Genomic DNA, 12,886 nt, shown 5'->3' on the forward strand with positions numbered 1-12,886 from the left:
GGCTATTTTTTTGTTGTGCTTTGGCTGGGGCTGGGCTTGAACCCACCACCCTCATTATAGGGGTCAGCACCCTACTCACTGAGCCACAGGCTCTGTCATTGTTTGGCGGGCCCGAGCTGGATTTGAACCCGCCAGCTCAGGTGTATGTGGCTGGCGCCTTAGTAGCTTGAGCCACAGGTGCTGAGCCTCTATGTACTTCTACTTTAATTATAACATGATTTTAATCATTTCACTACAATATAATCAATGAAAGCCATTTCCAGGTTTAAAAAGTCATGCTTCTTGGTTTCTCAGTATATATAACCAGTAGAAATCACATCATAATAGATTATAAAAAGCAGCTCCAAAAAAAAAAAAAAAAGTAGATTCAAAAGCAAATGAATCTCTTAATTACCTGATGCCGTTTAAGCATGTCCAATCCCAAAAGCATGTCCATTGGCTGTTCCTCAAGTATAGAGAAGGAACATGCTAAGAAATCTCCTTCAATCTGAACCTGAGCTAAAGCACACAAAGAAGAGAAAAGGTTACCTATGTGTATTTCAAAAGCCTCAGACAGGCTTTGGAAATGTACCTATCATTCAGTACTTTGCTTCCAGCAATCAATCAAAGCCAAGGCAAAGCATGCAAACAGATGGTGTAAGTGTGAACATCTAGTAAGACCAATGGTCAGTTTAACAGTCAATGAAGAGGGCAGCACCTGTGGCTCAGTGGGTAGGGCACCGGCCCCATATACTGAAGGTAGTGGGTTCAAACCTGGCCCTGGTCAAATTGCAGCAAAAAAAATACCCAGGCCTTCTGGCAGGCGCCTGTAGTCCCAGCTACTCTGGAGGCTGAGGCAAGAGAATTGCCCGAGCCCAGGAGTTGGAGGTTGCTGTGAGCTGTCATGCCACAACACTCTACCGAGGATGATAAAGTGAGATTTCTCTATATATATATTAAAAAATAATAGTAATTAAAACCAAAGTCAATGAAGAGCCAGGCGTGGTAGGTCATGCCTGTAATCCCAGCAGTCTGGGAGGCTGAGGTGGGTGGATAGCTTGAGCTCATGAGTTCAAGATCAGCCTGAGCAAAGGCTGAGACCTCATCTCTACTAAAAATAGAAAAACTGAGGCAAAAGGATCTCTTGAGCCCAAGAGTTTGAGGTTGCTGTGAGCTATGATGCCATAGCACTCTACCCAGGATGACAGCTTGAGATTCTATCTAAAAAATAAGTAGGCTTGGCGCCTGTGGCTCAAGCGGCTAAGGCGTCAGCCACATATACCTAAGGTGGCAGGTTCGAATCCAGCCGGGGCCCGCCAAACAACAATGATGGCTGCAACCAAAAAATAGTCGGGCGTTGTGGCAGGCGCCTGTGGTCCCAGCTACTTGGGAGGCTGAGGCAGAAGACTCGCTTGAGCCCAGGAGTTAGAGGCTGCTGTGAGCAGTGAAGCCATGGCACTCTACCCAGGGGGACAGCTTGAGGCTCTGCCTCAAAAATACATAAATAAATAAATAAATAGGGATAGTGCCTATGGCTCAAGCGCCAGCCCCATATATGGGAGGTGGTGTGTTCAAATCCAGCCCCAGCCTAAAAAGGAAAACTTCGGTGGGGGGGAGGAATCAATCAATCAATAAAAAGTCAATGAAGGTTTAATATTAGATTTTAAATCTTTGCTAACTGGGCAAGTAATTTTGTGTATCACTGATAGATGAGGTTAACCATGCTTTCATGTATTTAATGAACCATCTGGATTTCCTCAAGTGCTTGTTCAAGTGTTTCTGTAAATCTTTCTTTCTTTTTTTTTTTGGTTTAGCTGGCCACCACATCCGGTGTACGGGGCCAGTACTCTAACCACTGAGCCAGGCGCCCAGCCTCTATAGATAATCTTTCTATTGTCCATCTTACTGAGTTGGAAAATAGGTACATATGTGTATAGATTCTGCATTTAAATCCTTTACTACAGTGGTTCCCAACCTTACTAATGCCATGGCCCTTTAATACAGTTCCTGTGGGTCACGTGACCCATAGGTTAAAAACCGCTGCTTTACTAGTTATTTATGTCCCTGAAGTTCTTTCCCAGTTTGTGTTTATTCACTTTATGATTTTTTTTTTTTGAGACAGAGCCTCAAGCTGTCACCGTGGGTAGAGTGTCATGGTATCACAGCTCACAGCCACCTCAAACTTCTGGGCTCAAGTGATTCTCTTGCCTCAGCCTCCTAAGTAGCTGGGACTATAGGCACCTGCCACAACACCTGGCCATTTTTTGGTTGTAGCTGTCACTGCTGTTTGCCAGGATTTGAACCTGCCAGCTCTGGTGTATGTGGCTAGCGCCTTAGCCACTTGAGCTACAGGTGCCAAGCCTATGATGTTTTTTGATGGAAAGTTCTTTTTGGTGTAAAGAAAAAATTTGGGGTCCTGCTGCTGCACCAGGTGCAGAGGCATCATCATAGTTCACTGTAGCCCCAAACTCCTGGGCTCAAGGTATCCTCCCACCTTACCCTCCTAAGTAGCCAGGACTGTGGCACACACCAGCAATGCCTGGGTAATTTTTTCTTATTTTTTGTACAGACAGGGTCTCGCTGTGTTGCCAGTCTTGACCTCCTGATCTCAAAGTGATCCTCCAGCCTCAGCCTCCTAAAGTGCTGGACTACAGGAGTGAGTCATGGAGTGTGGCCTGTTGCAAAAGTTCTTGATCTTAACGTGGCCAAACATATCAAATCATTTCCTCCCTATCTTTTAAAGAATTCCTTCCCTCCGCAAGATATTCTTCTGCTGCTTCTTCTAAAACCTTTGACTTTGCTTTTCACATCTACATCTTTAGTCTGCCGTGATTTGGCTTTTGTGTGTAGTGTGAGGCAGGGCTTAGTTCCCAATTCATTTCTTCACATGGATACCCTAGTTGTCCTAGTCACATTTCTTGAAGTTTTCTCACTGCTCTGTAAGACTTTCTCATTTATCAGGGTTCACATAAGCATGGGTTTGATTCTATTAGTATCTTCTAGATAGTCCTTTGGTCTTGATATCTAGAAGGGGAGGCTATGCTGGAGTATCTCGCCTACTCTTATGACAAAGGACCCATGCCAAATTTTATGTTTGCACAAAAAAAATCTACTGGGATTTTAATGTTATTACAATGACTCTATGGAAGAATGGGGGAGAATCACCACCTTCAACATACTGCGTCTTCTAATCCACGGTATAGCTCTCCTTTCATTTAGATTTCCCTTATTGTTATAAGGGATTCTTCATGCCTAGCACAGCCAAAGTTGTAAAATGGTACATCTTGTCCATCTACAAGGAAGGACACAAGGAACTGGTACTTATTTTGTCTCCTTCTATTATCTTCTCACTTAAAACCACAAAAAACCCTGAGAACTCAACCTCTGAACCAACCAGTTTGCGCTATTCCTCCAAGTCTCAGTCCTACTACTCTTAGGAAAGTACAAAAATAAGGTATTTAACTACCTTTATACTAGTTAAATTAAAAAGGAAACAAAGATCCCAATAAACAGACAAATATGTTTCCAAAGAAAGACAGGGCAAGTGAGTAGAAAAACTATCATTTGCAATGAAGGAAAAGTAACTTACAATACTAAGAAAGCACTTTTTTATTTGTAAATTTAAAAGGGAGAACTAGTATTACTTAATAGTACTAGATATTAAGATGAGTGTTCATTCAGTGCTGGATAAACCATACCGTACTTGTTAGCAATATGTTAAGAATCTTGATATAAAAATATTAAAAGTGTTCACTTGGCTCATCTCCTGTAGCTCAGCAGCTAGGGTGCCAGCCACATACACCAGGGCTGGCGGGTTTGAACTCAGCCCCAGGTCTGTCAAACAAAAACTACATACAACAACAAAAAAAATATCCGGGCATTGTGGTGGGCACCTATAGGCCCAGCTACTCTGTAGGCTGAGGCAACGGAACCACTTATGCCCCAAGAGTTTGAGGTTGCTGTCAGCTGTGATGCCATGGCATTCTACCAAGGGCTACATAGAGAGACTGTCTCCAAAAAAAAAAAAAAAAAAGGATCAGTACCTGTAGCTCAGTGAGTAGGGTGCTGGCCACATACACTGAGGCTAGCAAGTTCAAGCCCAGCACAGGCCTGCTAAACAACAATGACAATTGCAACCAAAAAATAGCCATGTGTTGTATGGGTGCCTGTAGTCCCAGCTACTTAGGAGGCTGGGGCAAGAGAATCGCTTAAGCCCAAGAGTTAGAGGTTGCTGTGAGCTGTGATGCCACAACACTCTACCCAGGGCAATACAGTGAGACTCTGTCTCAAAAAAAAAAAAAAAGTAATCACTTAACTTTTGATTCAGTAGTTTGGCTTATGGGAACCTTGACTGAGAAAAAAAATCAAACTGTGCATAAAACCACCCTGCCATGTAATAATGACAAAATATGAAAAGAACGTAACCCGAAAGGTGATCATTAGATCCATATAAAAGAATGCTGTACACCTTTATATAAATAATACCAATGAAATTCATAGTGACTTTGGGAAAATGTTATTTTACTTTTTCTTAGAGCAGAGTATAAAATTTTATACATTACATGAACCTTTTACAAGAAAAAAAAAAAAAGCCAAAAAAAGACCAAAGGAGATATACCCAAATGACACTGTTGATTCCTACTAAAGGGATTTAAGAGATTTATTTATTTTTTTTTTTTTTGGTTTCTTCTCACACTTCCATGCTTTCAAAGTTCTCTACAATGAGCATCTAGTAAATGGATAGCGAAAAGAAAAATAAAATAATTCTGATTAGAGATGAAACGACTAAACACACACATTTATCTGTGTTTGCTCCTAAAAAAATTACAAAAATGGTTTTTTGGGTTTTCTTGTGAGGCACAAATTCCTAAAGCCAAATACAATGGAAGAGATAAGAGAAACAAAATGTTGGAACCAAAAAGCAGATGACAATGAGGAAAACTGAGAGCAACCCAATTTACATCCGAGAACTCCTAAGAGGCTTAGGAATTGATCACAAGTACCTCTGCAAATAGGAGTAGAGGTGGGCCCAAAGCAGGAAGGTTGGTTGGAAGTCTGCATAGGCACAGTTAGAACTTGGGGCGTCCCCTCCTGCACTCTGCTCAGCCAGGTGACCCTTCAACCCCAGAGGCAGACTAGAGGTTTATTTTCTGGAGAGGGTGAAACAGAGGCACTCTTAACAAGGCGGGCACGGAGGAAGACAGGGACAAACAACAAGCATGTGACTAAAAACCACGGAATGGATCAGTGAAAGTCTACTCAGACGCCAGCCCTTTCCTGTCTGCCAACTTCCAGACCACCCTATAGGGAAGACCACAAGTGCCATGGCAGCCCACCCAGGTCATCTTCCAAACTGCCTTTTGGTGGTGTCCCACTCTTTAATATGATCAGATGCCATGAATATAAAATCTATCTAAAACAAAAAATAAAACCACAAAGCTACCAGAAAGGTTGGGAGACAGAGTTGAAACCCTCCTCCCCACACACAAAAAAACCAACAACAAAAAACCCCAAACCCAATGAGAGATGAAAGAAAGAAAAAGAGAGGAAAACCCAAGGGCAAGTCCAGGATAGAAGATTATCCTATCTGAGAACAAGACACTCCAGACTGGAAAAAATCAGCGTCAGAGTAATTCAGGGGAAGTCTCCAGGACTGAAGGACGGGTGTTTCTAGACTGAAAAGGTTTTCAAGTATGCAGTATAGTAGATGAAAAAAGGTCTACACTCAAGTACCTCTCTGAAATTTCTAAACACAGAAGTCAAAGAGAAGATCTATAAGCTTCAAAGAAAAAGAAACCTTTCCCATAAAGCATCAAGAATCAGCTTCTCTCTAGGGACACTTACATTAAAAGGAGTAAGAGAAATGCCTCAAAACCATGAAGGAAAAGTATTTCCCACCTAGTCAGACTGGTAGAGAGTGGGGAAAAGACATGTTCTGGTGCTCAGGGTCTCCACTTACCCCCACACACCTCTTCTCAGAGAGACACACGCCAACCAATCAATCATGGAGCAACAATAAAGGGGAAGACAGGGATCCAGGTAATCCAACATAAGAGAGGAGAGAAAGGAATCTTCAGGATTCCTTCCTCAAGATTCAAGGAAGTTTCCAGAACAAAAGCTGTGAAGCCTAAAACCAGCAGTCTGGGCTTGAGAAGAATGCGACGTACCCAGTACCTGATGCCCCTGCACCTCTGTAAAGGAGACTGACATAATGAGGAAAGCACATAACAGACCACGGACAAAGATAGTCACTCACTGGAGGAGAAAAGAATACTAGCCACAAAAGAAAAGCAATCATATTCAATGAGATGACTGACTTCTCAAATCATTTACATAGTCAGAACAATGAACAGAAATATCAACATGTCATTTAAAAATACAGGTGAGTACCAAAAGACATCAGCCAACAAAACCGAAAGGGATTATCTTTGAGGAACAGAAATGAGAAGGGTGTAGGCTAGATTTTTGTAAATAGCAGAAGCATGATCATGTATGTAAATTTGATATAACACAGGATTTTAAATTTCTAGGAATTTGGCTTACTGGTTCAGATGTAGCCACACAAAAGAAATTAAAAACAAACAATCAAACAAAAAAACCCAAACCTTAAAAATCCACTACCCTACAAATACCTTACAAAAAGACAGCAACTCTCACTGCCTTTCACTCACCTAGATGTACCCTTCCGATAATCTTCTGGGTGCCGACTCCTTTGGCGATCCCTGCCCATCGACGGTCCACCAGTCTCATGATATTACACCTTTCTGCACAAGCTTGGCTCATAATAGTCATCTGGGCACCTGGGGGGGTGAGAGAAACATCACATAATAAAAACAAAATCCATATTTGTGGCCAAGACTAAAAATATAGCACTAGTAACAAGGCAGAAAGTAAATATATGCCAAGGCATATGTCTCTGTAAAATCATTCCTACCTAGCAAGTGTCCTGCTGTCTTATTCAAGTTTCAGTTCCACATTGAAATCTGAAACACACTGTAGAAACTTGACATTGAGGGAAACAATAGTTTGTTGCAATGTAATAAATGGTATTTTAAAACTTTGCCAGTAAATGTGAAACTACCTGGAAAAGGCCTCCTTAAAGTTCAAATAATGACCACTGTGTCTGGAGATGGTAAAGCTAAATTAAGCACTACTTTACACTCAACAGTTTATATCTCTAAAAATTTTATCAAGTTGTTTTTATCTGAAACACTACAGTTTACTAGTTTAAAAATATATATTCTTAAACAGGCGTAGTGGCTCATGCTCACAAGGTAGGAAGACTGCTTAAGGCCAGACATTCAAGACCCGCCTATGCAATAATAAGACCCTGTCTCTACATTTAAAAAAAAGGTCAGGCATGGTGCACATGCCTATAGTCCCAGCTACTCTCTACTTGGGAGACTGAGTCAGAAGGATCACTTGAGTCCAAGAGTTTGAGGTTGAAGTGAGCTATGATGCTGCTGCTGTACCCTAGTCTAGCTGGGGAAAACAGTGAGACTATGTCTCAAAAACTAAAAATAAAAAACATATGTACAGTAGAACCTCCATAGTTGACCTCCTCCTTAAGCTGACCTCATTTTCACAGATCAGAAATGCATCAACCACATATGCATCATATCAGTACACCACGCCTAGTTCCTTATGTTGATCACCTCGGTATGGTAATCAGCTGGTTACAGTGACTTGGGTGGTCAACTTACAGAGGTTCTACTGTATATATAAATTCTGCATTCTTCCCCCCAAATTAGGGATGAACTCCTCATGTTCTGCCCCATAATACACATAAGACTACTCATCCACATACCCAGAAAGTGCTGTATAATGTGGTCTTACTAAAAAGTGAAGAGTTGTTACTGAGAGAAAAGGTGCCAAACAGTCCAAGGATTACCTGAATCCTCAAGTGGGAAACTCCCTGTCTCTATATCTGATTACTGAATTATTTAAAGGCAAGAAACATGCTCCATATAGTCTTACAGTCCTCAGAGATCCTGGCAAAGTGCTGGCCCACAGGTCACACGGGAATGTTTGACCTCATACTCTACTCTTCTTCAAACTTACTTAATCCGAGTTTCTTTTTTTCTTTTCTTTTTCTTTGAGACAGAGTCTCAAGCTGTCACCCTGGGTAGAGAGCTGTGGCATCACAGCTCACAGCTACCTCAAACTCTTGGGCTTAAGTGATTCTTTTGCCTCAGCCTCTCAAGTAGCTGGGGCTGCAGGTGCCCACCACAACACCTGACAATTTTTTTTGTTGCAGCTGTTCTTGTTGTTTTAGCTGGCTTGGGCTGGGTCTGAACCCACCATCCTCAGTTAATGTGGCTGGCACCCTACCCACTGAGCACGGATGCCACCTTGATCCCAATTTTTGACCAGAAGTACCTAAGTATCAGAATACTAAACAAAAGGAGCCAGGAAGACAAGAGAGACACTGCAAAATGCTAATCTGGTTAAAAAAATGATTAAAGAAATAAACCTATTACCACTATGAGGATTGGCAAGTGACTAACACTAACTCCTAGGCTTCTTAGTTAGCAGTCCAAAGGAGCACAGCCATCTGAATAGACATTCAAGTCTCTCATTCTCCCATATCAGGCAGGGATGTCAGAATGAAGACTGAGACACAAAAGATGGAGACATCACCTGAGTCCACAAAGGCTTTAACAGGATGTCCATTCACTTTGCAGTTAATGTAAAGCATGACCACTTGGCCAAAACTTTCCGGAGCCTCTTCCATAGCTATAGTCATGTTTTCCTCAATGTTCTGCTGCCTGTAAGAAACCAAGATCAAGGACATTGAAAACATTATTTCCATAAAGAGAAATCAGTTCAGAAGTCACAATACTGGTGGGTGCAGTGGTTCACGTCTGTAATCCTAGCACTCTGGGAGGCTGAAGCAGGTGGATTACTTGAGCTCAGGGGTTTGAGACCACTCTAAGCAAGAGTGAGACTCCCAAAACTCCTGGGCATCATGGCAGGTGCCTGTAGTCCCAGCTACTCGGAAGGCTGAATCAGGAGGATCACTCAAGAGTCTGAGGTTGCTGTGAGCTATGATACCACAGCACTCTACCCAGGATAACAGAGTTAAGACTCTGACTCAAAAAAAAAAAAAAAAAAGTCATAATAGTAAAAACAGATAAACAGATTTGTACCTATGTTTTACCCCAACTATAGCAACTTGAGTCATCTAACTAAAGGCATAAAAACTACCTAATATAAAACAATTGTGCTTCCTTCATAAGATCAGAAATAGGAAAATAATCCTGAGTGCAAAAGGCATACCCTTTTCTACCCTGTAGAATATTAAAATTTTGCAAATGCAGCTCGGTGACCATAGCTCAGTGGTTAGGGCACCAGCCACACACGCAGAGGCAGGCTGGACTCTAACCCAGCCCGGGCCTGCTAAAGAACAATGACGATTACAACAAAAATATTGACAGGTATTGTGGTGGGTACCTGTAGTCCCAGCTACTTGGGAAGCTGAGGCTAGAGATTTGCTTAACCTCAAGAGTTTGAGGTTGCTGTGAGTTGTGATGCCAGGGCACTCTACTGAGGGCAACATATCAAGATTTTGTCTCAAAAAACAAAACATTTTTGTTCAAAAAAACAAGAGTCGGGTGGTGCCTATGGCTCAGTGGGTAGGGTGCTGGCCCCATTTACCAAGGGTGGTGGGTTCAAACTCGGCACTGGCCAAACTACAATGAAAAAAAAAAATAGCTGGGCCTTGCGGCGGGCGCCTATAGTCCCAGCTACTTGGGAGGCTGAGGCAAGAGAATTGCCTAAGCCCAGGAGTTGGAGGTTGCTGTGAGCTGTGTGACGCCAAAGCACTCTACTGAGAACGATAAAGTGAGACCTTGTCTCTTAAAATAAATAAATAAATAAAACAGAGTTTTGTTTTTTTTTTTTTTGAGACAGACTCTCAAGCTGTCGCCCTGGGTGGAGTGCCATCGCGTCACAGCTCACAGCAACCTCAACCTCTTGGGCATAAGTGATCCTCTTGCCTCAACCTCCCAAGCAGCTAGGACTACAGGCACCTACAATAATGCCTGGCTATGTTTTGGTTATAGTTTTCATTGTTGTTTAGCAGGCCTGGGCTGGATTCGAACTCACCAGCTCCATGTATGTGGATGGTGCCCTGGTGCTGCTTGAGCTGCAGGTGCCGAGCCACAAAAAAATTTTGAAATTCCAATTTTAAATGGAAGATTTGTTGTATCTGAGTATATGTCCCATGCCTAGTGTTTCAAAAAGAGCTTGCTAACAGAATACAGATATTTCAACTACTTGTGCAGCATCTGCTGCTTCATCTCCAGGATTGGGTTTTCTAAGCTGTAAAATAAGGATAATAATTCCTAGCACAATGCTGGTAAGAGGTATCAAGCACCTAGTGTACACTGCTAACACAGAAGCAGATGCTCAAAAAATGCATCTATCACTTAAAACTAAACATATGTATCATTATTCACTTGGCCGATGAAATAATGCCTAAAAAAATTCAACATATTGGTAGCACCCATAGCTCTGTGGATAGGGCGCTAGCCACATAGACCTAGGCTGGTGGATTCGAACTCAGCCTGGGCCTGCTAAACAACAATGACAACTGCAACAAAAAAGTAGCTGGGTGTTGTGGCAGGTGCCTCCCAGCTACTTGGGAAGCTGAGGCAAGACTATTGCGTAAGCCCAAGAGTTGCTGTGAGCTGTGATACAATGGCACTCTACCAAGGGCAACAAAGTGAGACTGCTTCAAAAAAAAAAAAATCCAACATATCTAATCCTTAAATGAGAAAAGCAGAGTTGATAATGGTAAAAGAGAGTTCTTGCTTACTCCAACATCTCATGGCATTATTTCCAATCTCCTTTAAAAACATTACAAAACGCTGCCAGCATTACTGGAAACTAGGTCAGAAGCTGGGCAACTTACCTAATGGCAAGAGACGGTAAGCTATACTGTAAACCAAGGGTTGGCCAATTATAGCCTGTTGTTTGGGTAAATAAATTTTCATGGGAACCTACTGTCCTCTTGCTTGTGGCTGCTTTCACACAGTATCAGCAATAGAGACTATATAGCCTACAGGCCTAAAATATTTCCTTTCTGGCCCTTTATGGAAAACTCTGCTGACCATGCTCTGAACTATAGCGTCAGTCCTTTTTGAAACAATATCCAAGTGAACTAACAGTGTTTACCAACCATTCTGTAATGAAATATTAAGCTTCTCAGAAAGTCAAAATCACCTTCATTTAATTAAGTTGTGTTTTGCCAGGCAGAACAAACTATACTTAACATATACACATCCTGTGTAATCACTAGTATAGTGAGCCAAATAAAACTTCAATAGCCATTTGATATAATTATGCAGCTTCTTTTGGTTTCTTTGGCTATGGCATCATAGCTCACAGAAACCTCAAACTCCTGGGTTAAAGTGATCCTTTTGCCTCATCCTCCCAAGTAGCTGGGGCCACAAGTGCGTGCTACCATACCAATTATTCAACTTTTATTCCACTGCACATTATGATTTTTAGAAATAATCTAAAATTAATTGTATGTTCAATCTTGCATTCACACCAATCCAAAAAAGTTTCCACAAAACATCCTCTGAGATCAACACCAGTTACGTTGGCTATTCCAGGCTCCACATGCAGCTAGTCTCTTTAGAGGCACAAATTTCTCCTTTAAAGCAATGAATATATTACCTCGTTCCTTGTTTCCACCCTCAGAAAGAAACATACGCTATTCAGATATGCTCCATTTCACCTCATTTTCTAGTAGCGGCTCAGTAATATGGTTTGGCTCTGATGCCTTCCCACCCCTCCCACTACCTGTGTCCAATGCAACTATTCTTAGAACTTCTATCTGTTCTTTTACCGTTGTTGTTGAGACAGAGTTTCACTTTGTCACCCTTGGTAGAGTGCTGTGGCATCATAACTCACAGCAACTGCAAACTTTTGGGCTTAAGCGATTCTCTTGCCTTAGCCTCTTGAGTAGCTGAGACTACAGGTGCCCACAACGCCCAGCTATTTTTAGAGACAGGGTCTCGCTCTGGCTCAGGCTGGTCTTGCACCTGTAAGCTCAGGCAATCCACCTGCCTCAGCCTCCCAGAGTGCTAGGATTATAGGCCTGAGCCACCACACTCCACCCAGCATTTCCACTTTTTTTTTTTTTGAGACACAGTCTCACTATGTCACCGATGGGAAGAGTGTTGTGGCATCACAGCTCATAGCAACCTCAAACTCTTGAGCGTAAGGGATTATCTCGCCTCAGCCTCCCAAGTAGCTGGGACTACAGGTACCCATCACAACGCCCAGCTACTTTTTTGTTGTAGTTGTCATTGTTGTTTGACAGGCCCGGGCCAGGGTCCAAACCTGCCAGCTTCAGTCTGTGGCTGGTGCCCTAACCACTGAGCTAAAGGTGCCAAGCCAGCATTTCCACTTTTAAGACTTCTCGTAGGATTTTAACATAGGCCCAAGTGAGAACCATTGCATTATGGAAACTGGAGCTGGAAATGTGCTTGGCAGTTTATCCACTTATGGCTAGTACAAGAACTGCAGAAGGAAAATAGGACTATAAGCTTCCACCTGTACAGAGTCCTCTCTAATCCACTTATGTTCCAGTCTTGGATTTGACTGGACTCACACAATGTCTTAAGGAAAGAGATTCAAATCAGCCTATGTAATAAGTAACCACCCTCTCGGTCTCACCAGATGGTGGCTTCTGCTCAGTCCCAGGATTATCTACCTGGAGATACTTTAATGATGTTCTGTCTGCTAGTCAGAGTCCTCCTTAAAACTTTAGGAGGAGGCTCAGCGCCTATAGCTCAATCGGCTAAGGCGCCAGCCACGTACACCTAAGGTGGCGGGTTCGAATCCCCAGCCCGGACCCGCCAAACAACAATGACGGCTGCAACCAAAAAATAGC

The 12,886-nt window shown here is 42.4% G+C and overlaps 1 protein-coding gene across 1 annotated transcript in view; it reads right to left on the minus strand.

The window, feature by feature from the left end:
- RSC1A1 (regulator of solute carriers 1) overlaps positions 1 to 12,886 on the minus strand; it is a 52,856-nt gene that overhangs the window by 13,264 nt on the left and 26,706 nt on the right. The window contains exons 4-6 of the mRNA XM_023509767.1: positions 8,620 to 8,796; positions 6,651 to 6,779; positions 395 to 498 (exon numbers count right to left, since the gene is read on the minus strand). Of these exons, the coding sequence (XP_023365535.1) occupies positions 395 to 498; positions 6,651 to 6,779; positions 8,620 to 8,796 (410 nt within the window). The remainder of the gene's footprint in view (positions 1 to 394; positions 499 to 6,650; positions 6,780 to 8,619; positions 8,797 to 12,886) is intronic.

This window comes from Otolemur garnettii, unplaced genomic scaffold (assembly GCF_000181295.1).
Source record: "Otolemur garnettii isolate 467f Iridium unplaced genomic scaffold, OtoGar3 scaffold00009, whole genome shotgun sequence".
NCBI lineage: Eukaryota > Metazoa > Chordata > Mammalia > Primates > Galagidae > Otolemur > Otolemur garnettii.